General features: G+C 51.9%; 9 protein-coding genes across 9 annotated transcripts; 5 read left to right on the top strand and 4 right to left on the bottom strand.

The window, feature by feature from the left end:
- Window positions 1–48: 48 nt before the first annotated feature.
- Window positions 49–821, bottom strand: Asppvi_007463 (nuclear cap-binding protein subunit CBC2; the record flags this gene model as incomplete). The annotated part of the gene is made up of 5 exons (XM_043303350.1): window positions 49–181; window positions 244–435; window positions 494–538; window positions 600–694; window positions 756–821. 5 exons carry the CDS (start codon window positions 819–821, stop codon window positions 49–51), a joined length of 531 nt encoding a protein of 176 aa, XP_043159285.1.
- Window positions 822–1,185: 364 nt separating this feature from the next.
- On the top strand, window positions 1,186–4,023 carry Asppvi_007462 (uncharacterized protein; the record flags this gene model as incomplete). Its single annotated transcript, XM_043303349.1, has 4 exons — window positions 1,186–1,497; window positions 1,563–3,680; window positions 3,737–3,906; window positions 3,966–4,023. 4 exons carry the CDS (start codon window positions 1,186–1,188, stop codon window positions 4,021–4,023), a joined length of 2,658 nt encoding a protein of 885 aa, XP_043159284.1.
- A 1,328-nt stretch (window positions 4,024–5,351) lies between these two features.
- pin1 (peptidylprolyl isomerase ESS1) lies at window positions 5,352–6,076 on the bottom strand (the record flags this gene model as incomplete). The annotated part of the gene is made up of 4 exons (XM_043303348.1): window positions 5,352–5,361; window positions 5,430–5,546; window positions 5,612–6,015; window positions 6,074–6,076. 4 exons carry the CDS (start codon window positions 6,074–6,076, stop codon window positions 5,352–5,354), a joined length of 534 nt encoding a protein of 177 aa, XP_043159283.1.
- Window positions 6,077–6,550: 474 nt separating this feature from the next.
- Window positions 6,551–6,977, top strand: Asppvi_007460 (DNA-directed RNA polymerase II core subunit RPB9; the record flags this gene model as incomplete). Its single annotated transcript, XM_043303347.1, has 2 exons — window positions 6,551–6,630; window positions 6,689–6,977. The coding sequence occupies 2 exons, from the start codon at window positions 6,551–6,553 to the stop codon at window positions 6,975–6,977; spliced, it is 369 nt and encodes a 122-aa protein (XP_043159282.1).
- Window positions 6,978–7,439: 462 nt separating this feature from the next.
- Asppvi_007459 (mitochondrial 54S ribosomal protein uL14m) lies at window positions 7,440–8,019 on the bottom strand (the record flags this gene model as incomplete). The annotated part of the gene is made up of 4 exons (XM_043303346.1): window positions 7,440–7,510; window positions 7,573–7,797; window positions 7,868–7,952; window positions 8,005–8,019. The coding sequence occupies 4 exons, from the start codon at window positions 8,017–8,019 to the stop codon at window positions 7,440–7,442; spliced, it is 396 nt and encodes a 131-aa protein (XP_043159281.1).
- A 482-nt stretch (window positions 8,020–8,501) lies between these two features.
- Asppvi_007458 (SET domain-containing protein) lies at window positions 8,502–10,431 on the top strand (the record flags this gene model as incomplete). Its single annotated transcript, XM_043303345.1, has 2 exons — window positions 8,502–8,612; window positions 8,674–10,431. The coding sequence occupies 2 exons, from the start codon at window positions 8,502–8,504 to the stop codon at window positions 10,429–10,431; spliced, it is 1,869 nt and encodes a 622-aa protein (XP_043159280.1).
- Window positions 10,432–11,001: 570 nt separating this feature from the next.
- Asppvi_007457 (putative carboxylesterase) lies at window positions 11,002–12,699 on the top strand (the record flags this gene model as incomplete). Its single annotated transcript, XM_043303344.1, has 2 exons — window positions 11,002–12,366; window positions 12,442–12,699. 2 exons carry the CDS (start codon window positions 11,002–11,004, stop codon window positions 12,697–12,699), a joined length of 1,623 nt encoding a protein of 540 aa, XP_043159279.1.
- A 247-nt stretch (window positions 12,700–12,946) lies between these two features.
- Window positions 12,947–14,839, bottom strand: mrh4 (ATP-dependent RNA helicase MRH4; the record flags this gene model as incomplete). The annotated part of the gene is made up of 1 exon (XM_043303343.1): window positions 12,947–14,839. One exon carries the CDS (start codon window positions 14,837–14,839, stop codon window positions 12,947–12,949), a length of 1,893 nt encoding a protein of 630 aa, XP_043159278.1.
- Window positions 14,840–15,741: 902 nt separating this feature from the next.
- On the top strand, window positions 15,742–20,086 carry bud4 (putative GTP binding protein (Bud4); the record flags this gene model as incomplete). Its single annotated transcript, XM_043303342.1, has 4 exons — window positions 15,742–15,831; window positions 15,886–18,652; window positions 18,733–19,436; window positions 19,499–20,086. 4 exons carry the CDS (start codon window positions 15,742–15,744, stop codon window positions 20,084–20,086), a joined length of 4,149 nt encoding a protein of 1,382 aa, XP_043159277.1.
- Window positions 20,087–20,603: the final 517 nt, after the last annotated feature.

Raw genomic sequence — 20,603 nt, 5'->3', positions numbered from 1 at the left:
TACAAACGCCTTGTCTGCGCCAATAGACCACGCAAATTTATTACCAAATTACTTACCCTTGCCGTACTCTTCTTCTTCCCGCCTGCGCTGGTCATCTGCGTAGGCCCGACCATAACCACCGCGGCCCGGATCGTATTCTTCACGGTATTCGTCGCGCACCTGCCCACCAGACTTTCCTCGCCTTCGCTGAAAGTTAGACACTCCTGTTCTTCTCTCTCCTGATAAAGATGTAGCATCACGTACCCATACTGACGTCCTTCCTCAAAGCCAGGGTCAAGATCTGTACGGATAATTCTCTCATCAAGCTTGGTGCCTCCGACATACTTTAAGCAGTCCAAGGCATCCTGATGCGTATAGTATTCCACGAAGCAGAAGCCGCAGGGGGTTTTGTTGTATCGATCCAGCCCCATTACAAGGCGCTTGATTTCACCGCACCTATATACGCCCGTTAGTTCTGAGCATCATGCCATGATGGGCCTGCGGGTCCGCTGACTTTGAGAAAAGCTCATGAATTTGCTCCTCTGTTGTGTAAAAAGAACTTTAGAAAGTCAGTATGCGCCACAATTATGGGCATGAATGCATTGTTTCGCTCGACATACAGGTTTCCGACATAGAGTGTTGTGGCATCCTTCAACTTGTCGACTGGGTCCTCTGGCCTCTCAGAGTCATCCTGGCTGTACTTGCGTTTCTTGTTCTGCCATTCAAAAAGACCTTATTAGGAAATGATCAAAGCCAAAAGTGGTTTGCAAGCGCACCTTTGCCAGGTAATAGGCGCTAGGCCGATCCAGCCTGTCGACTGTGTTGTGAACCAAAGTACTCATTATATTGTAAACACAGTCGTATGTCCCGAACAAGAACAAGGCAATTATTTCAAGCAATATGAGATAATGCAGCCGGATATGCGCGAGATAGAGCAGCGATGGAGATGACGGGAATGTAGTTTGAAGACGCAGGATAGCTGGACATCAAGAGCTCTCTCAAGGGCGGAGCTTTCACTTGTCTTGGCACGACCAAAAAAGTCCCCGGCGGCCCGCTGTTTGTTGCTATAATCGCCGTCATTCCAACCAACCTTCAATTTGAATCAATCTATCCTCCTACCAGCTTACTGAGGATATGGAATAAACCTCGGTCATCCGCAATTCATTTCTGGTTCCATTTTCAATTTGTTCGCCATAACCGCTGACGATGCCGAAACTCATTAGCTACACTCCTCCATGGCTATCGCGCCCTGCACCCGGCGCAACACTCTTTGCAAGCACATCGACCAAAAAACCGGGCTATCTTCCGGAGAATGAAGCGGAGTATAGCGGCCCGACAAGAACCTTGGCGAAGCGAGGAAATGAGATCTTCACCGTGGTGAACAATCAGATCCGCTGGTCGAGCCTTACTCGATTGAAGGATGTATGGCAGCAGTCCTCCAGATCAAAGAAGGACGCTGCTGGTCAGACAAGGAGCTCTGAGGGACCATCAGATAGCGATGAGACGGATTATTACAGAGTATGGTCGATTCTCGCGCAAGCTTTTGCATGTCTAGCTCAGTGTCGTGGCTAATGAACGACTAGGTTCTGATCGTACCAGTCTACGAACGGATTCGGCAGATGATCCCTTCTCCAAATGGCGCTTTTCTGGCCATCGTAACGGATCATACAGTGTACATCGCGGTGCTACCAGATTCATCGCACCTGTCTGGTACGGATCGCTCACCCATCCGTCTCAAGTATTACCAGCTTGGTCCCACTACGCACGTTATCCCTGAGTCACCCGTCGTTTCGGCGCTGTGGCATCCTTTGGGGGTGCACAGCAATCTTGGAGGCTGTCTTATCACCGTCACCGCAGATGCCGCAGTCCGCGTCTGGGAGCTGGACCGGAACAACCACTGGTCATTCGATCGACCTACGCTGGCGGTTGACCTGAGAAAATTGGTGGACGGAACATCTTGCGACCAGGACTTCTCACCTTCTGGATTTGGGAAGAACAAAGGATTCTCCGCCGATTTCGTTGATATGGAAGTCGCCTCGGCTTGCTTTGGCGGTAGCGGAAGCGAGAAGGAGAGCGCATGGGCACCAATGACACTGTGGGTCGCAATGCGGCCTGGTGATCTTTACGCCCTTTGCCCGTTGTTGCCTTCCAAATGGCGAGCTCCTGCGACTACTATTCCCTCCCTTACTTCGGCCATTGTTCCAAAGTTGTCGGCGATGGAGGAAGACTCGTCGGAATATGAGGATGAGCTGACAGCCTGCCGACAGCAGTATGACTGGCTTACGGAGATTGATAACCAGGATCCCTTGCAGACCATTGTTGGCTCGGATCTGGAGCCCGGGTCGGAAATCCTGACGCGTCCCGCCAATCCCAGCGCGATCCCTAGGTTGCAGGGTCCGTTCCGTGTCGACACTGGGGACGAGCTTGATGATTTGGACCTTTGTGACATCCTTGTCATTGCGTCAAAAGTGGATGTGGATGCTCTCATGATGGGTGAGGATGATGAGCTCTCAGTGGAAGACAACGATCAATTGTCGGCCACTGTTATCTGCCTCTCGACCCGCACTGGCAGGGTCCATATCTGTCTTGAACTTGATGGCGTCGAGGGACAGTGGCTCCCTAAGCTTAAGAAGAATGCCTTCAGCACCCCCCTGTCTGAGCCATCTGATTTGGTCTTGGTTGAGTCATTGGATACTATCAGACAAGAAGACCAGCATTTGAACAATTGGCCGACCTTCACCAACGATGTTATCTCTCGATACAGCTTCTTCGTCACGACCGCAACCAATGTCACGTCTATTTCACTAAGTTCGTGGGTGCAGAGGCTTGAGGCCGAGCTCCGGTCAGAGGATACGGCGGGCTCAGCTTTTCGTTTGCAAGTGCTGTGCGAAGGCACAGTATCTCTCCGGGAGCGAATCATCCAAGTAGATGACGGTGGCAGTGCTGTTAAAGGCGAATCAGACCATCTGGCCTCTTCTCTGGTCTTCTATGACTATGATCTTGGTTATTTACTGTTGAGCCACCACGCGTCTCGCCCGTATGCTGCCATTATGGATGCGCCTGAGGTCAGCTTTCCACCAATCGCAGACATGGGACCAATTGGTTCAGGGGCGCAGGCGCCAACTTCTCCCATTCTACCACCTAAAAGACCTCCTTACCAAGTCCCTTCTATTCTCTATTCGGACTCGCCTCTGGAGTTCTTCGTTGAGAAGCATGTCCCTCACCGACAACGCCAGTCGCTCAAAGAGCAGGTGCGTTTGTCGCCAGCAACGCTGGACCTGGTTGCTGCTGCACATCGCATTTTGTCTGCTCACACGAATGCTCTTGAAAGGGCAGCATCGGATCTTTTCCGTCGCTGTGAGCGGCTACAAGGGGAGATGCAGGAGCAACTGAAGCAGCTCTCGGACGTGGCTGAGCGCATCAAGGGGGTCTCAAGCAATATTGGTGAGGATGGTCAGMGGCGAGAGGGCTCGAGGAGTGGTGAGGCGCTGGATAAGAGGCTGAAGGCTGCGAAGGAGAGACAGGCGCAATTGGTTGAGAGATACGAGTCGCTCCGAAACAAGGTCCTGAAGTCGGGCGGTCGTCCACTGAGCGAGAAGGAGAAGGCATGGCTTTCGGAAGTAGAGGCACTATCTACTTCGTTGGAGAGACAGAAGAAAGAAGAAGAGAAGGATCAGAGTTTGTCACAACGATTGGAAACCGTGAGTCTCATCGCTTACATGAGCCACACACACAGTAATGCTGACATTTGCTGCAGGTCAAGGAGATAGCAGCGGATCTGCTGGCCGAGGCCAAGTCCATTGCGGCCAAGGCACCTGTCGCACCGGAACCAGGGAGCCCAGCGTCCCCAACTGCCGCTGGGCCAAGAGTCCCACAGAGGCTACAAAGGGCGAAGATTTCCGACGCCATGAGGATGGTCGAGCGAGAGTAAGTGACTTCCATTCTTCTAGTGATAAGTACTGCATAGGCTAAGTCATCATCTTCAGGTCTGCTGTCATTGAAGCCATTACGTCTCGATTGAACCGACTGAACTCGAGCATCTAAATTTTGGTTATGAAGCGTCCGGATCGGAGGGGATATCGTCGTGGGATCTATGATCAGCGATGAAGAAGCGTAACGTTAAATTGGCGAAACGACGCCTGCCAGTAATCCAATACTCACATTAGAAACTACTCAAAGCACTCGTGCTTGGCATTTCCAGTCTATCACTTCCTCACAACTCCCCTGAAAACACATAAGCTGGAACGTAGTGACACTGCCCTTCTATGTCGTCCGCTTGGCCATCCTCTTCCTTAAGACAACCGGATCACAGCTTCGTGACAGATCACACTCGGTTTCCCGCATCATCGACTCCTTCAGCCGTCCATCCTGGGCTAATTGAAGCGCATCCCCGACTTGACTCTGCTGCTGTGCACCCGGTGTAACCTTCTCCCAACATTCCCCGCACATTATCTCGTATTCGCTCTGAATCAGTCTTCGTCTGCGGCACCACTCCCAGTACTTACAGCGGCTTAAGGAGTCATCCCAGATGCAGCCACAGAGGGTGTATTTGCGGGTGTACACTACGCACATCTTAGTTGTCAGTTTGCTTTGCGTTCAGCTTGAACTGATACTTGTGATGATTGTGGTAGTTGAATCCGGTGTGGTTGGAAGCACTGTAGTGTCAATATATATTGAATAGAATCACGCCATGTTCCTAAACACAAGGGAGAGGGCTAGTACGCCCAAAAAGAAGGAAGAAAGAAAAGGGGAAAAGACACCAAAGAGCCAAAAGTACTGAATTAGAACCATGATACTCTCATTCACCTTGTGAGACAATACATCTTTCATTGTTTTATCTTCGGCGAGACGCCATTGTCATAACGATGGGATAGGGCTATCTGAGCACGTGATGAAGATCTATAGCTTTTGATGGAGGAATTGTCTTTGCTCAAGCCCACTGAAAAGTACTGAAAACATATTGACTGACGACTTGGATTGATCTACGGAGTAAACCAGTCGCAATATAAGAGTCTGGGTGGTTTTGTACGATTAATCGACATTGGCCCCGGATTTCCTCATTGAGGCCTAACTAAATAGAGTCACAACAAGCTGCATACTAGTATATCAGCACTTAGTAGCGGGCAATCGAACCGTAGGTTCTTGCTCTGCAGACCTCGTCAGGAACTACATAGCTAGAGAACCGTGAATAATTGACGCTGACAGAGTTAGAGGGAGATGTATATCAACTAGGTCGCCGACGGACCTCTAGCTTTATTAGAGGTACTGCAGTCACTAAGATATGTAGTCCGTACATGGAGGTATATTGAGCCTGAACAGAAATACATGGTTTTTTTGTAACTCTAGAAACACTATAATTTGCAAACAAACATTCACTGGACGCTGTATTTGAATCCTCGTCAGTTTTACGTCTCTTCAATTGCTGCACAGCAGACAGAGAGACGACTTACCGTTCAATAAGGTGGACTCCAGAGGCCGTCTCAACGATGCCGCTGACCTGGCCTGGCTGCAGCGCAAAGGCTGCATCCTCGAATTCCTTTTGCATCTCGCCACGGCCGAAGAACCCACTTGTGAAGAATTAGCATTGAATATAACCAAGGAGGGAACTACAACGACTATGGATGTAACATACAGGTCGCCCTTCTTCCTGGCACTGCTACAATCCGACTCCGAGACTGCGATATCGCCCAAGCTAACTTCACCCGAGCGGATGCGCTGTTCATGGCCCCGAAGGATCTCGATCGCTTCCTCCTTCGATCTGGTGATCTCCGCCTCCCTCCAGCTGCTTGGTCGCCTACTGTCTCTGTGCTTGATCAAGAGGTGACTGCAACGGATCTTGCCCTCGCCCTGGCCTGGGCCATCAGGCCGTCCGGCGGGAGCGCTGTGGTAGTCTGCCATGTAGACCTTCAGCAACTCGGTGTCTGTGCCAGCGGGGGGTTCCCATCGGGACTCCTTGGTCGAGGGATTGAAGTAGTAAGGAAGGTTCTTGGAGTTGGAATGGCGAACCTCCCATCCTGCAGGGAGACCGGTTTCTACCTATGGAAGATGTCCGGTCAGTCAATGTACCAGCTAAGGAAAGGAAAACATGGCATACCATGGTGGATCAGATGTATATTCAAATGACTATGCACGAGCTATATGAGGCAAAATGGCCGAGGGATTCAGTTTATGCCTGGGATAGAGACGAAGCTGTCAACGGTTTCTTACTACGAGCAACATTAAGCCGCCCGTACAAACTGCGGGGGAAGAAAGAGGGATAGCGGCAAACGGTGCAAACATCCCACTTAAGGTTCGAAGCCGCGCTTTGCGTCCCATCCGATTGGGTCTAGTCTCCTTTTGGGTCCAGCTCAGGCGCCAATCCAGCGTTTCTTCCAACTTCCATTAATTGATTATTCAAGCGCAGTCTTTGACCGGGTCTCAATCATCTTTTTGCCTTGATCTCTCGCTTTGCCATTTCTTGAGTGTACTCCAACAAATATTCGAAACTCAACGTCTTATCTTCTCTCAAGAGACTATCCTATCTGCTACTGCGAAAACTATCGTGCGCGACGCTCCAACCTACACCGACAAAATGTCTGCAAGCCCATCTCCGTCCGCCAGTGGCGATAACAAGCAAACTGATCAGATTCATTTCCGTTTCTGTCGCGAATGGTAAGAGATTTTCTTTCCCATAATCTCAGTTCTACAGCCAGCTAACGGACCGAAACAGCTCCAACTTGCTCTATCCCAAAGAAGACCGCGTTAATAACCGCCTTATGTTCACGTGTCGAACGTGCCACGTCGGCGAGCCCGCGACCTCATACTGCGTTTATCAGAACAAGTTGAACAGCCAAGTTGGAGACACTGCTGGTGTTACCCAGGATGTGGGATCTGATCCAACGGTTTGTCTCCCTGGATTCTGTGCCCATTGCGGGGAAGAGATTACCTGCTTTACCTGCGGGCAGTTGCCTGAAGACACCCTGTCCGATTGGGATTCTGAGGATTCCATGAGCATTTAACATACTGGCCCATCCCTCCTGTCATGGAAACATTCCAAGATCTATTGCTTGAAATTTCCGTGGCTGACATGATTTCTCTTTCTTGCTTAGCTTCCCCGATCGAACAAGCCCTGTCCGAGCTGCGGTGAAGCGGAGGCAGTCTTCTTCCAATCTCAACAGCGATCAGCAGAAACTGGAATGGTGAGACATTGTCCGTGCCTTTTGACTGGCCACATTTTGCTGACTGTGTCATTTCATTGAAGAAACTCTACTATGTCTGCTGCGCTTGTGGTAATGTCTTTGTATGATTGGTCTTGTTGGTGCAGCGTCCGAATTTTGGATACCCTTCTGTTTGTGATTTTACGGCATTGTTATGGAGTAATGGCATTTCTGGCGATAAGAAGAACCGGATGCTTCAAGGATTTCTATTGATACAGAGTATTTGTATGAGACGATAAAACGATTCGCTTCCAAATTGGTATATTACACATGCATAGGCGCCAAGGACAGAATTTTCGACCACTGCTTTCCTCGTAATTCTGTAGCAACAACTCCTGCAACCGTAAGTCAGTAGCCGAGTCAAAACTCAGATGTAGACCACCTTCTAGAGACTAACCGTTCATTCTGGTTCCAATAGGGTCACCCGACTTGTTGACCAGCACACATGCGTTGTCATCGAATTTGACAATAGTTCCATCTGGTCTTTGCATCTCCTTTCTCGCTCGAACGACGACAGCGTGCCGGATATCGCCGCGACGGACCTTGTTCGCGATGCCGCTGTTGTTCGTGCTTTCGGGGCCGAAGTTTCGCTGTTTCTGAACCACAACCACTATCCGGTCACCTATTTCCGGTTGAATTCACATCGAAAGTCAGAGCTCGTTGATTGTAGATATTGCAGATATATAACCCACCGACTGTGGCCGGCCGCTTCTTCTTCAAGACATTCACACATTCGACGACCGCGGCGCCGGAGTTGTCGATGCAGTTGAGTAACGTCTGCCGACCACGTCAGTAAGATTTCCAGAAGACAATCGATTCTTCCGCTTACCTTTAATTGAATCATTTTGATTGTATAAACGCTAAGGAGGGGTATCTGACGATGTCAGGGCCGTCTTGCCTGGGCTGGCCGAAAGATTTCCAGCACCGGGCCGGCAGGTTTCGCCGACCGCCGACCCCAGAAAAAGCGCTGCAGCACATACTGCCGCATGATTGATCGCATGGGCAACGCAGCCGCTAAGCAGTGTTGTCCTAGTGAATGTCGCATTATTGAAGGCCTTTCCCCCCTCCCATTCCATGAGCGCTAATCCCTCTGAGACATCCACTCGCCTTTCCACTATGTCCACACCTTTGTATTTGGGATCTTTTCTCCTTGCGTTTTTATGAATCGCTAAATCTACGCTCCTTTGGCGGATCACCCCCTGGTATCAAGATCCGCACTTCCGCTTGGGCCTCCTCTGACAGGACATCGAGCCCCCAATTTACAACGCATACACTTCATAGCGGCCGGCCTTCCTTGTATGGAAGATTACCGATACTGCCTTCGCCATGCCGTCAGAAAAGGAAAGAGATAGCCCATCTGTCGACCGTCGCGACCGTCTGACGCTTGCGAAACTGGCCAGCTACGACGACGTCGCGACGGATGCGCTGGTGGACCGAGTACGTTGTCCTTCTCTGTTATGCATGTTTCAGACTCGTTACTGATTCCTGATTTCTGCAGGCTTACTTCTGGACCAATACTCGCAAGAATAGAACCAAATACAACCCCATGCGGGGCATCGTCGACGATGATGTCGCTCGCATCCTCCTACACGATGTCATTGTCGCAAAGGATCCCGCGAAAGCAGAACGAGAATTGCTGGCGATGTCAGGGCTGAAGAAATTCATGTCCCGGTTGCCCAACGATCGCGAGAAGGATTGGTTTCGCCGTCACCTGCGCAAATACATTCAAATGTATCTGCCTGACTCCCCATTCGAGATTACCACAACTAACCGCTACACAATCACGGAACATGAGGCTGCGGTCTGCGCTCGCAAATTTATCAAGCAAGGACAGGAAATCAAATATCTGAGCGGAACTCTTGTACCTATGACTCGTGAAGAAGAGCGGGATCTTGACCTGAAGCGGAAGGATTTCAGCATTGTGATGTCCAGTAGGAAAAAGACGCCGTCCTTTTTCCTTGGGCCTGCTAGATTCGCCAATCACGACTGTAATGCGAACGGGAAATTGGTGACGCGTGGATCAGAAGGCATGCAAGTTGTGGCTACTCGGGACATCTACATTGGCGAGGAGATTACGGTATCCTACGGAGACGACTATTTTGGAATTGATAACTGCGAGTGTTTGTGTCTTACTTGCGAACGACTGGTTCGCAATGGCTGGGCGCCGCATGTTCCATCTGGGCCTCAGAGTAAGGCGTCCACGCCTGCGCTGAATGATGATACCCAGTCAATGGACAGTCATGTCTCACCTAAGAAGCGCAAATTTGCGCCTGACTCGGACAACGAAACTTCAGCCCCGTCCACTCCTTGCAAACGAGGCAAATTCATTCGCCAGAGTTCCAAATTGAGATCCGAAGTGTCATTCCTCGAAGTTGCTACTTCGATTGAACAACCTGCTGGCCCTTCCCCCGTGTCCAACGGCCCTGATATTGGAGTCTTGGGTAACAGTACTGTCGAGTCGGAAAATGACAAGGCCGTGGACGCTGCTCTGCCTTCTCCGTCTGCTGATTCTCCTCCGTCAACTGCCGCGAACGAGTCAGAACGCTCATCAACATCAACAATCGCCACTTCTGTGTGTGATGCTGCGGTCAAAATCAAAGTGGAAGAAACGATAGAAAAATCTGCGGAGAAAGTTTCCGCCCTAGCCGGGACGAACATTGAGCTGTCGATCACATCTCAACGCTCAGTCAGCGTTGACGCAGACACAAAATCAGAACTATCAGACCATATGAGCACATTGGAACAAGAATCTATTGGTTCTAATAGAAAGAAGGCCAGAAAGTCTCGCGGAAAGACCGCGGTTGTCCAGTCGGTGGAGGCTGAATCGCAACTCGTCCGTGTTCCAGGGGATTATACCAAGACCTCGAAACTCTTGGCGCAGACATACGACCGCTGGGTTGACTGCCACACTTGTAATGCCTGGTTTGTGCAACATAACTCCTATTTGACTCGACGGGAGTGCCCTCGCTGCGAGCGTCACTCTATGTTGTATGGGTACCAATGGCCTAAGACTGATAAGGAGGGTCCGTCGGACGATGAAGAACGAGTGATGGACCATCGGACGGTGCACCGCTTTCTATACCCCGAGGAAGAGGCACTCATCTCGCGCAAAGACCGCGGCGTCAGTTTCGGTGTGACGCCCACGCCGGAATTGTCGGAGCCACGCACAGAAACCGAAGGAAGCGAGGGCTGTGACGATAGACGCACTACTCGCGCGAGTCGGCGACGCACTCATTCGCTTCGAATGACAATGTGATGATGGCGACATTTGTGCTTTTTGGCGTTCTGTACTAATTGGAAACGGTGTTTGGTGCTGGTAACATTTCATTGCGATGTTGGGATCAGGGATTTACTGGGGGATGGCGCTCCAAGACACGGCATATTGCATCTGTAGACATGGTTTCATGATTTGACCTCATTTTTTTGCATACCGCCATCCTGTACAAGATGCAGTTATCTAACATATCCGGAATTCTGGACAATGACACAATCTCACAACCTCAAACCTACAGTCACGGACAGTATGTCATTCCTTCTGCGTCTTCCCCGCATTTTGCGGCACTGCACGTTTTCTCGTGATCCCTGGGAAATATAACTGCACCAATCGCGAAGACGTCTGTCTCCTTTTCCCCGACCTTGGCATCTAACTTGGCATCAACCCTCGTTTGTTCTCGAGGTCTTCAGATCTGATCTCGGTGTGTCTCATGCCGAGAACCTGCCAGTGTTGTTGCTGCGCCAAGATGCCATATAAATGATCAGATATGCTCTGGTCCATACGGGGGTTCGTATCCTAGGCCATTCCCTGGTAAGATTGTCGTCTATAGCCATGGCGATCACAACGAAGTATATCTTTGCTCTTTGCGTGTTGCTGACCTTGTCGCTTTCCAGCGCCTACGAAGATCCCCTCGTAGAACTGGACTATGGGCAGTTCCAGGGCAAATATGACTCTACCTATAATCTCTCATACTTCCGCAAGATCCCCTTTGCAGCGCCTCCAACAGGGGAGAACCGGTTTAGAGCACCCCAGCCACCTGTAAAGATCACGAATGGCGTCTATGATACGGATCAGGCCTTTGATATGTGCCCGCAACGCACGGTCAATGGCTCCGAAGACTGCCTCTACCTTGGCCTGTTCTCACGACCGTGGGATGCTACAGTCGCTCCCTCATCCGCTTCTAGACCAGTCTTGGTTGTCTTCTACGGTGGTGGCTTCATTCAAGGCAGCGCTTCGTTTACACTACCTCCGTCCTCATATCCAATCCTGAACGTCACGGACCTCAATGACTATGTGGTCATCTACCCCAACTACCGGGTCAATGCGTTTGGCTTCCTTCCAGGCAAGGCGATCAAGCGCTCTCCAACGTCTGATCTCAACCCCGGCCTCTTGGACCAGCAGTATGTTCTCAAGTGGGTGCAAAAATACATCCACCACTTCGGCGGCGACCCTCACAACGTCACGATCTGGGGCCAGTCCGCCGGCGCAGGCTCGGTGGTGGCTCAGGTTCTCGCCAACGGACGGGGCAATCAACCCAAGCTCTTCGACAAAGCGCTCGCCAGCTCGCCCTTCTGGCCAAAGACCTATGCCTACGACTCCCCCGAAGCAGAAGCCATCTACGACCAGCTCGTCACCCTCACCGGCTGCACCAACGCCACGGACTCCCTCGCCTGCCTGAAATCCGTCGACGTCCAGACCATCCGCGACGCAAACCTGATCATCAGCGCCAGCCACACCTACAACACAAGCTCCTTCACCTGGGCCCCCGTCATCGACGGCGAGTTCCTCCAGGAATCCCTCACCACCGCTGTCGCCCGCCGCAAACTCAAAACGCACTTCGTCTTCGGCATGTACAACTCCCACGAGGGCGAGAACTTCCTCCCCTCCGGCCTGGGCAAGACAGCCACAACCGCCGGGTTCAACTCCTCCGCTGCAAGCTTCCACAGCTGGCTGACGGGGTTCCTGCCGGGTCTCGCCCCCGAGCACATCGCCCTGCTCGAATCAAAGTACTACCCGCCCACCGGCGAAACAGAGACTATCGACCTGTACAACACGACGCTCGTCCGCGCGGGACTGGTCTACCGGGATCTTGTCCTCGCCTGTCCGTCGTACTGGCTTGCCTCGTCTGCGAGGCGGAGGGGCTATCTAGGTGAATATACGATCTCGCCGGCCAAGCACGCCAGCGATACCATCTATGTTCGTTCCCCTCTTATCATCACCCATTACCAATTACCAATTCCGAGGGCGAGAGTGCATACTAACTGAGAATAGTGGAACCAGGTCAATCCGATCCAGCGGACAGATCCGTTGATCTATGACGGCTTCGCGGGCGCTTTTGGGAGTTTCTTCCAGACGGGCGATCCGAATGCGCATAAGTTGACGAATGTGTCGGAGGTGGGCGTGCCGGTTCTCAAGAAGACGGGGGAGGAGTGGGTGATTGCTCCGGATGGGTTTGCGATTGCGCAGTTGTCCTTTTTGAAGGAGAGGTGTGATTTCTGGGAGTCGGTTGGGGAGCAGGTTCCTGTTTGACAGCAAAAAGTATACAGCGTCGACAACTTGGTCTAAAGACTACGCTCTGCGCGGATGAAATCATGAATAATGCCATTTATGAGTTGGATGATGTGATGTTGTAAATATACAGTATTATACATATGTCCAGATCCGATGGTCTATCCTGGTATTCGCTCCCTTGCCCGAGACCCATGTCCGAACGCCTTGCCCATTTCAATAAATTTATACACAATGTGACAACTTTTGTCCCGACGAGATGAGTCCATCAGATCAGTGCCTGACCGCGGAACATGCCCTCACGGACTTCCTTGACTACGTCCTTTCTGTCCTTCTTGCCGACCAGCACAACACCGCGGCCGCGCTTGCCCATACGGCCGAGACGGCCGAGCCGATGGATAAAGTCAATGGTTGTGTGCGGGACGTGATAGAGAATGACGGTCTTGACCGCAAGAGTGTCAATACCGCGGGAGGCCAAGTCGGTTGTGACGAGCACCTTGGTGTTGGCGAGGCGACGGGACGAATCCTGGTTCGTCTTCTCGGGCATCTCGAATGGGATCGCGTCTTCCTGACGACGCTGTTTCTGAGCCAGAAGGATTTCATCAGGGGTCGGAGGGGGTGGTGCTTCGGTGAATTCGGCGAGAATTTCCTCTTGCTTTCGAGCACTCGAGTCCCGCGAGAGGGACTGCGCGTCGATGCCCTTGGAGCGAAGGAATTGAGCCACCTCGTCTGCCTCTTCGCGCTCGTTCACAAAGACAAGGATTTTCTTGGTCTTCGGCGCAACGTACGAGGCGTAAGGACCCTCCGATTCGGCGTCGCCTGCCTTGCCTATCGACCAGATGACGTCGGCACATGCCAGGCTGCGGTTTCCGCGGTAAGGATCCTTTTCGATATCCACCACACCCAGCTGGACGCGACGAGKAATTGCGTGGAGGTTAGGGGTCGTGAGCCGCCTGATGTCTGGAAAACGCTTTCGCAAGAGGTTGTCAAGACTCCGAGGGATAGTGGCGGAGCACAGAATCAGCTTGCGGAGTGAAGGAGCGACCTTGCTAATGATCTCTGTGGTTGTTGGGGCAAAGGACCGATCCAGGAGGGAATCTGCCTCGTCGAGAACCAGGTGGCTGACCCGGCTGAGGACGTAGGGCTCTGTTTTCGCAATGGACGCGAGCAGGTGGGGGGTGGCAACGAGAATGTCGATTCCGTCAGGGTGGAATAGTGTGTTCTTGATGCGGCGTGGAGTGAGATTGGAGGATATCATTCCGGATCGGTATTTGACCGTGTGAGACAGTGCTTTCACCTTTACGCCCACCTGAGCCACCAACTCCGATGTGGGCACTAGAATAATCGCCCTTGGCCTGCCCGCATTTGAAAGTGGCGGAAGCTCTGGTTCGATATCGAACGCTCTATTTTTCAGCTTCTCTTCTCTCTCCCTAGCTTTCTCTTCCTGCTCCTTCTTCTCTAGTTCCTTGTCCCGGGCTTCTTCGCGCTTGACTGCGTCCACAACTGGAAGGAGATACGCCAGTGTCTTGCCGGACCCCGTCTCTGCTGCTAGAAGGTATTGGTCGTACTGAGGCTCATCATCATCCGCTTTCGTCGGTTTCTTCTCCGTCTTTGGCTCCTCTAAAAGTCGGGGGATGGCAAGGCGTTGGATTGGTGTCGGTGTCACGTCGATCAAACCGGGCAAAGCCTGGGAAGAAATCGAATTGCGTACGACAGGCAGGAGCGGAAACTGATCAAAGCTCGTTATATCGGCAATCTTGGCCTTGATGGCCGCGCGACGACCGTACGGGATAGGCGCCAATGTTGTTTGCATCTTCAACGCCTTATACAACGGGCTTTCCTTCTGGGAATCCTCCTCGGCCTCTCCAGAGCGCTTCTGAGCTGCTCGAGATCTTGCTCTCGGTGTGTCGCGAATTCGTGCTTCTGTCTGATTCATTCCCGCAAAAGGCCCAAATCGTTCCTTGTCACCCCGAGTTTTCTTCACAGATGGTTTGGCGACATCTGGCGACAGAGTCATCCGAGCGACTCTGCGGCGGAGTCGAGCAGTGGCCATTGAACGGGTAGCCTGCAATGACGACGGAAGTGGCGCCGTTGCGCGAGACTGACAAAATAGACATACTGAAGGAGGCAGAGGCAGAGGTAGTCTGCCTAGTCGATTCATTGTGACGGTGAGTCGACAGGACCGAGTGCTCCTGCAAAATGCTGCTGAAGATATTGATATCTAACAGGTGGATTGAAACTTTCCTGGAAATTTGCGGCTTGGCCAGCGCCGAAACCACGCTAACCCGGAATAAGTCTAAGGCGATCGGGGCTGAACCTTGGAAACAAGGCCGTAAGGCTCTCAGGCGGACAGGCCGCAACAGTTGCTATGGAGACACCCGCCGCTCCAAATGTCAACATCTGCTGCCCTCTGCAACTGCACTCACTGCACAGTTATCTTGCTTGTTCCTGATCCACCCGGCTTACTTATCCTGTTTCATAGTTAATTCTCCTCGCTTCTCCTCTGTCATCGACAGATCCTCCTCGTGCTTGTTTTCTTTTCTTTTTGGTGCTTTGGCTACCCTCGTGTTGTTGTTGTCTTCTTACTCTTATTGCTTCCTTTCTCATTACGCGGTGGATGTGGTGGTATCCTGTCACTTATCAATTCATCTGTCCCACATCGGTTGACGATCTCTGTTCATCTGGATTTCTATATCTCCTCGTTATCGGAGTAGCAGTATTCGTTCACTCCACCGCCAGAAACGAATTGGCGATCTTTTGATGAATATCCTTCTGTGACGAATCTGCCACGACTTGTACGAACAATATCTTAAAGTTAGTCCATCACCTTTTTGCTGGTTATCGAAGCGCCATTCGCCATTTGTTGTTGTTTATCAGAATAAGGTATGGGCGCGTTCTTCTTGCAAGGGATATATCCCGGGGTTGCACGGGCCATTCCTTTGTTATGCTCTTTGTCAAAACATGACATCTGCTGATACAACCACAGCGTTGGAATTTTCTTTATTCCCCCTTGTGCTCTTTGTGCTATCTGCCATCCTCGGGTGATCATTGTCTTTTCTCAGGATGGGTAGTGGCTCAGCGCAGCGCCCTCTATCCGAAGTAAGCCCAGTGGCTCAAAGACGTAACTCACCAGTGTGGAATCAAAACACTAAAGTAAGTGTCTTTATGCACAGTCTTTGCAAGAGAACCTAACGTGTGATTGCGCAGACCATGAGAAACAGTGATGCCTCGAACTTCGAGGTTTCCTCCTCGCCACGCCTCTTCTGGCAAGGCCGTGAATCGGGCTCGCCTTTCCCAAGAAGTTCCGAGAACCAGGCCCCATATGATCCAGACTCACCGTATTCGGCATCTAAGCGTCCGTCCCTGGAAAATCTCAAGCGCGCATCTCGAGTGAAGAACAGCAACATGCTTCGTGAACGTAACCAAGAGTACGATCCAGCCAGTGTATATGTTCCACAACGACCACTGGCGACGAGTAAGCCGCCACAGAAACAGTCTCAAAGCAACTCGGCCCCCCAGCAGCCCCAAAATCGTGATGATCGCCAACCAGGACCCCGACCCCCATCACCAAGCAAAGACCAGGTATCTCCAGCCAAATCCTCCTTGTCTCGTGCGAGTCGATTCGGCGTCAAAGGAAACGGCTTCGATCCTGAGAGCGAGATCTGGTCGGATTTCGACAGCGTTGGTAATCGGTACCCTAAAAGCGTGACCTTCGATGCTGCTCCTCCTCAGGTGAATGAGTACGAGATGACTACTCCAGACCCTTCGTCGGTCGCCTCGGAGTCTCGCGACGGAAGCTATGACTCTGAAGAGGACGAGGGTGATGTCAGTTTCGATCGGGAGTCCTCGCTTGACCGCGATGATAGCTTCGATGCCTCTTTGGAGGACCTTGAAAAGACCCCAGTTGTACTCCCTGAGGATTGGCGCTATATGAGTCCTTCCACCGCAAACGACGAGCTCGTGAAGGAGGATGATGATCCGTTTACTGAGGATGACGAATCCCACAGTCCCGGCCCCACGACTCCCTCGCAGCAAAAACTGCCTCTCCAGCACTCTCGTGTAGAGTCATTGGATTCGAACGGAGAGCGTCGTCCTTTGCCTCCCCTGCCTGGCGCGGGTCGGCAACCTGTCACTCCTCGGTCTTCCTCTCCTGGAAAATTAGCAGCAGCGTTTGAGTTGGGAAGTGGTGGTAAAAGAGTTCTTCCCTCTCCCCCCGCTCCTGCATCATGTACAAAGTCGGACATCAGTGAATTGAGCCGCGCATCCATGTCATTGGAGGACAGACTGCGCTTGATGATGCTCCGCAAGGATGAACGGGCCAAGCAGGACCAGGAGCACGCTACTGACGAACAAGACAAGCCATCCGAGGGACCCGACCATGTCACGGAGGACCAGGACAAGGATGAGGCTAAGGATGCGGAAGAGCATGATGCCGACGAACTTGATATTCCTATGCCTCGAATCTCCAGAGACTCCATCTTGAAAGACCTCCGCAGAAGCGATAGCTTCCTGGACGATCCGTATGATGAGGAGGAGTCTCAGATCGCATCCAGTCCCCACCATTACATGAATTATGATCCAGACGTTCCCATTCCATCTCTTGAGAACGATAATGACGTTGACGACGATTATGAAGACTCGGACTCTGACGTGGTGATCAAACGTGAAGAGCACGACGATGATCTCTACGACATACCCAAATACGATGAAATCCTCCCGTCCCTTGAACCCTCCCTCATGGATTTGGAAGACAAACCTGCTACTGACGGCGCCCAGTCCTCTCAGCTGTCCAGCGAAAACTCCAAGCACCAAAAGCGCGAATCCCAAGGATCCAACGACAGCCAGGCAACTCCCGTGCCCCCGGAAAGATCCGAGGGGGCGGTAGATGGACCCGATAACTCTGGCGATCAAGAGCTCCCTTCTCCAAAGATGGCAGCAATCACGGAATCCTTACGACGCCCGATGACCCCGGATATAAATGAGCCGGTGTCTGATCCATGTACTCCCGACTCAGTGATCCGTCACCCGATTGACGAAGAGGATGATGATTCTCAGATCTCTTCCGATGAAAGTGTACCGGAACCCATTGCTACTGTCAAGGCACCCAATGGACTCAAGACACGCCCTTCCCTTACGCCGGCGGATGTAGATTCGATGGCGGCAGTGCGTCGCAAGGTCAGCGGGCAGCAGCCCCCATCGATGCTTACCCTGAGCAAGCAGAAATCCCACGAATCCGACCACTCCACCCCCGACGACTCCGCCTCCGAGTCTGATGATAAGTCCGCTCACTTGACGGCCTCTACCGCGCCGAACAAGGACCTCACGCAGCGGCAAAGCAGTTTGGTTAAGTTGGATATCCCATTCAGCATCCAAGAAGAGAGCCTCGGCATGGGTCTAGACAAGGAATTTGACCGAGTCATTGAATCCCAAAAGGTTGCGTTTGAGAAGTCCCTAGCCCAGTTATTTGCTTCAGCGCCCACTACCTCTACCCCGGATTTCCATAATCCTCAGGACCCAAGGAACCCCTGTATTGCCCCTAGAGCACCAGCTGACAGACAATTTCCCAAACAGAGAGGTTATCTCATGAGGCATAACACCAAGGTTGTCATTGCTAGCAATCGCAGTGATGAAGAATCAGCGCCCACGCCTGGCGAAACCTCGACCGACCCGCGTACAGTGAGGTCTCCAGCGCCCTCACCGCGAAAACCGAGCCAACAGACATGGACAACGGTACCCTGGAATGGACAACCTCGCCGCCCGAGCATGAGGATGTCTGGTGGTATCCCCAAGAAGAAGCCGGTTGCAGGGCCTGTGCCACCCCTTCCAGGTCAATCGAGCAACGTCCAGGAATCCATCGCACCAATTGAGGAGAATGAGCCCACCTTGGACGGTGCTCTGGATGACGGTGAGGAACGGGGCCGCCTGTTTGTCAAGGTCGTCGGGATGAAATACCTCGATCTGCCACTTCCCAAGGGTGAGTATCCATTCGTTTGTCGTCCAACAAAACCTCCCTTTTCTCTCCGTGCGACAAACCGATGCTAAATGAAGGACTAGGCGAGCGATCGTACTTTGCTCTTACACTGGACAATGGCCTTCATTGCGTCACCACTGCTTGGCTAGAACTCGGGAAAACTGCTCCGATCGGACAAGAATTCGAGCTCATTGTACAAAATGACCTCGAATTCCAGCTGACACTTCAAATGAAGGTCGATGATGCTAGATTCAGAGTTCAGGAACCCGCTGCCCCTGCGTCGCCTGCGAGACAGAAGGCGTCCACTTTCAGCAGAGTTTTTGCCTCACCACGCAAGCGCAAGGAAATGGAGATGAAACAGCAACTTGCCTCCCAGCAACAAAAGAGCAAGGACGTAAATGCTGGCGTCTGGGATAGACTGAGGACTCTTATTGCTCGTGACGGCAGCTTTGGACGGGCCTACGTCGCGCTGAGCGACCACGAGAAATATGCCTTCGGTCGGCCGTACACTGTCGATGTGGCTTGCTTCAATGAGTGGGCGGTCGACGAGCAACCAAGCAGCGTGAAGAGCAAAAAGAGCACGTCTAGTGCAGCTTCTCAACGACGCCCTCCATACAAGATTGGCAAACTGGAACTGCAGCTCTTGTTCGTTCCTAAGCCCAAGGGCGGGAAGGACGAGGACATGCCAAAGAGTATGAATGCATGCATCCGCGAGATGCGGGAGGCGGAGGCTGCTTCAGCCCGCACCTGGGAAGGATTCCTTTCTCAGCAAGGAGGTGATTGCCCGGTAAGTGTGCCATCCGACTAACTTTGTATTGAGTCTGTACTGATGTACCATGTTTTCGACAGTACTGGCGTCGCCGTTTCTTCAAGCTTCAAGGTTCCAAGTTGACGGCTTACCATGAAACCACGCGCCAACCCCGTGCCACGATCAACCTGTCGAAGGCTGCTAAGCTGATCGACGACAGGTCATCTCTAATTCAGAAAGAGACCTCCACAAAAGGTGGCGGGCGACGCAAGTCTGCGTTCGCCGAGGAGGAAGAAGGCTACATGTTCGTGGAAGAAGGGTTCCGTATCCGCTTTGGAAACGGTGAAGTGATTGATTTTTACGCTGATAGCGCAGCGGACAAGGAGGGATGGATGAAGGTTCTGGCTGAGACTGTCGGCAAGGGCAGCTCTTCTGGAAGTAGTCAGACCAAGCCTTGGACTGAGTTGGTCCTCAAGCGCGAACGAAGCATGAAGTCCAGAAGAGAGACAACGGATCGGTTCTCCACTCATGGACCTCCTCCGCCAGTCAAAAAAGATGTGGCTTCCGCTGCGGGAATGACGGCGCCGGCGCCGGCATCACCACGACCAGGGCATAAACATACGCAGTCTCAGCCCGAGATCCGCAGTGCGGACGTTCGGCGCCAGAAGGCACGTTCGCTGATGTTCTAAATGCATGTTGACACMAGATTTTTTCCATTTCTCGCTGCGGCTCTTGGTACGGTTTCCGCTTGACTGTCTCTCTGAAGCCATTTGTCCTTTGTCTATTTTTGAGAAACTTGATTATTGCACATGCCTTCTCCTTTCTCTTTTTGTTTCTTTTTTTTCATTTTGACTTGTACTGATCGAAACGTTGGCGTCGGCGTCCAACTTGGCCCTTTCTCATTTGTTCTGAATCCCCTGGTCGTGTCAATTCTACTTTCGGCTTCTGGGGTTTGACATCAAAGCATTCCGTATTGAGGATTCTGTTGCGAGCGCTTCCATGTTACATTCCGCCGTAAATTAATGACACATAGCGAGTCATTCCTTTCATGCGTTGATAGTCGAATTAACTTGCATTCGCTGTTCTTCTCCGTTAGGATTACGTCGCTGTCACTGGAATAATAACTTTGGGGCCCAACTTCGTTTATATGCTGCGTATCGTCTAGGTCTGTTGGCCAAATACTAGACTACATCTGACAATAGGTAG

Source organism: Aspergillus pseudoviridinutans (genome assembly GCF_018340605.1).
Source record: "Aspergillus pseudoviridinutans IFM 55266 DNA, scaffold_5, whole genome shotgun sequence".
In the NCBI taxonomy this organism is placed as follows: domain Eukaryota; kingdom Fungi; phylum Ascomycota; class Eurotiomycetes; order Eurotiales; family Aspergillaceae; genus Aspergillus; species Aspergillus pseudoviridinutans.
Note: the sequence above shows the minus strand (reverse complement) of the source record. Positions and strands in the feature narration are given on the sequence as shown.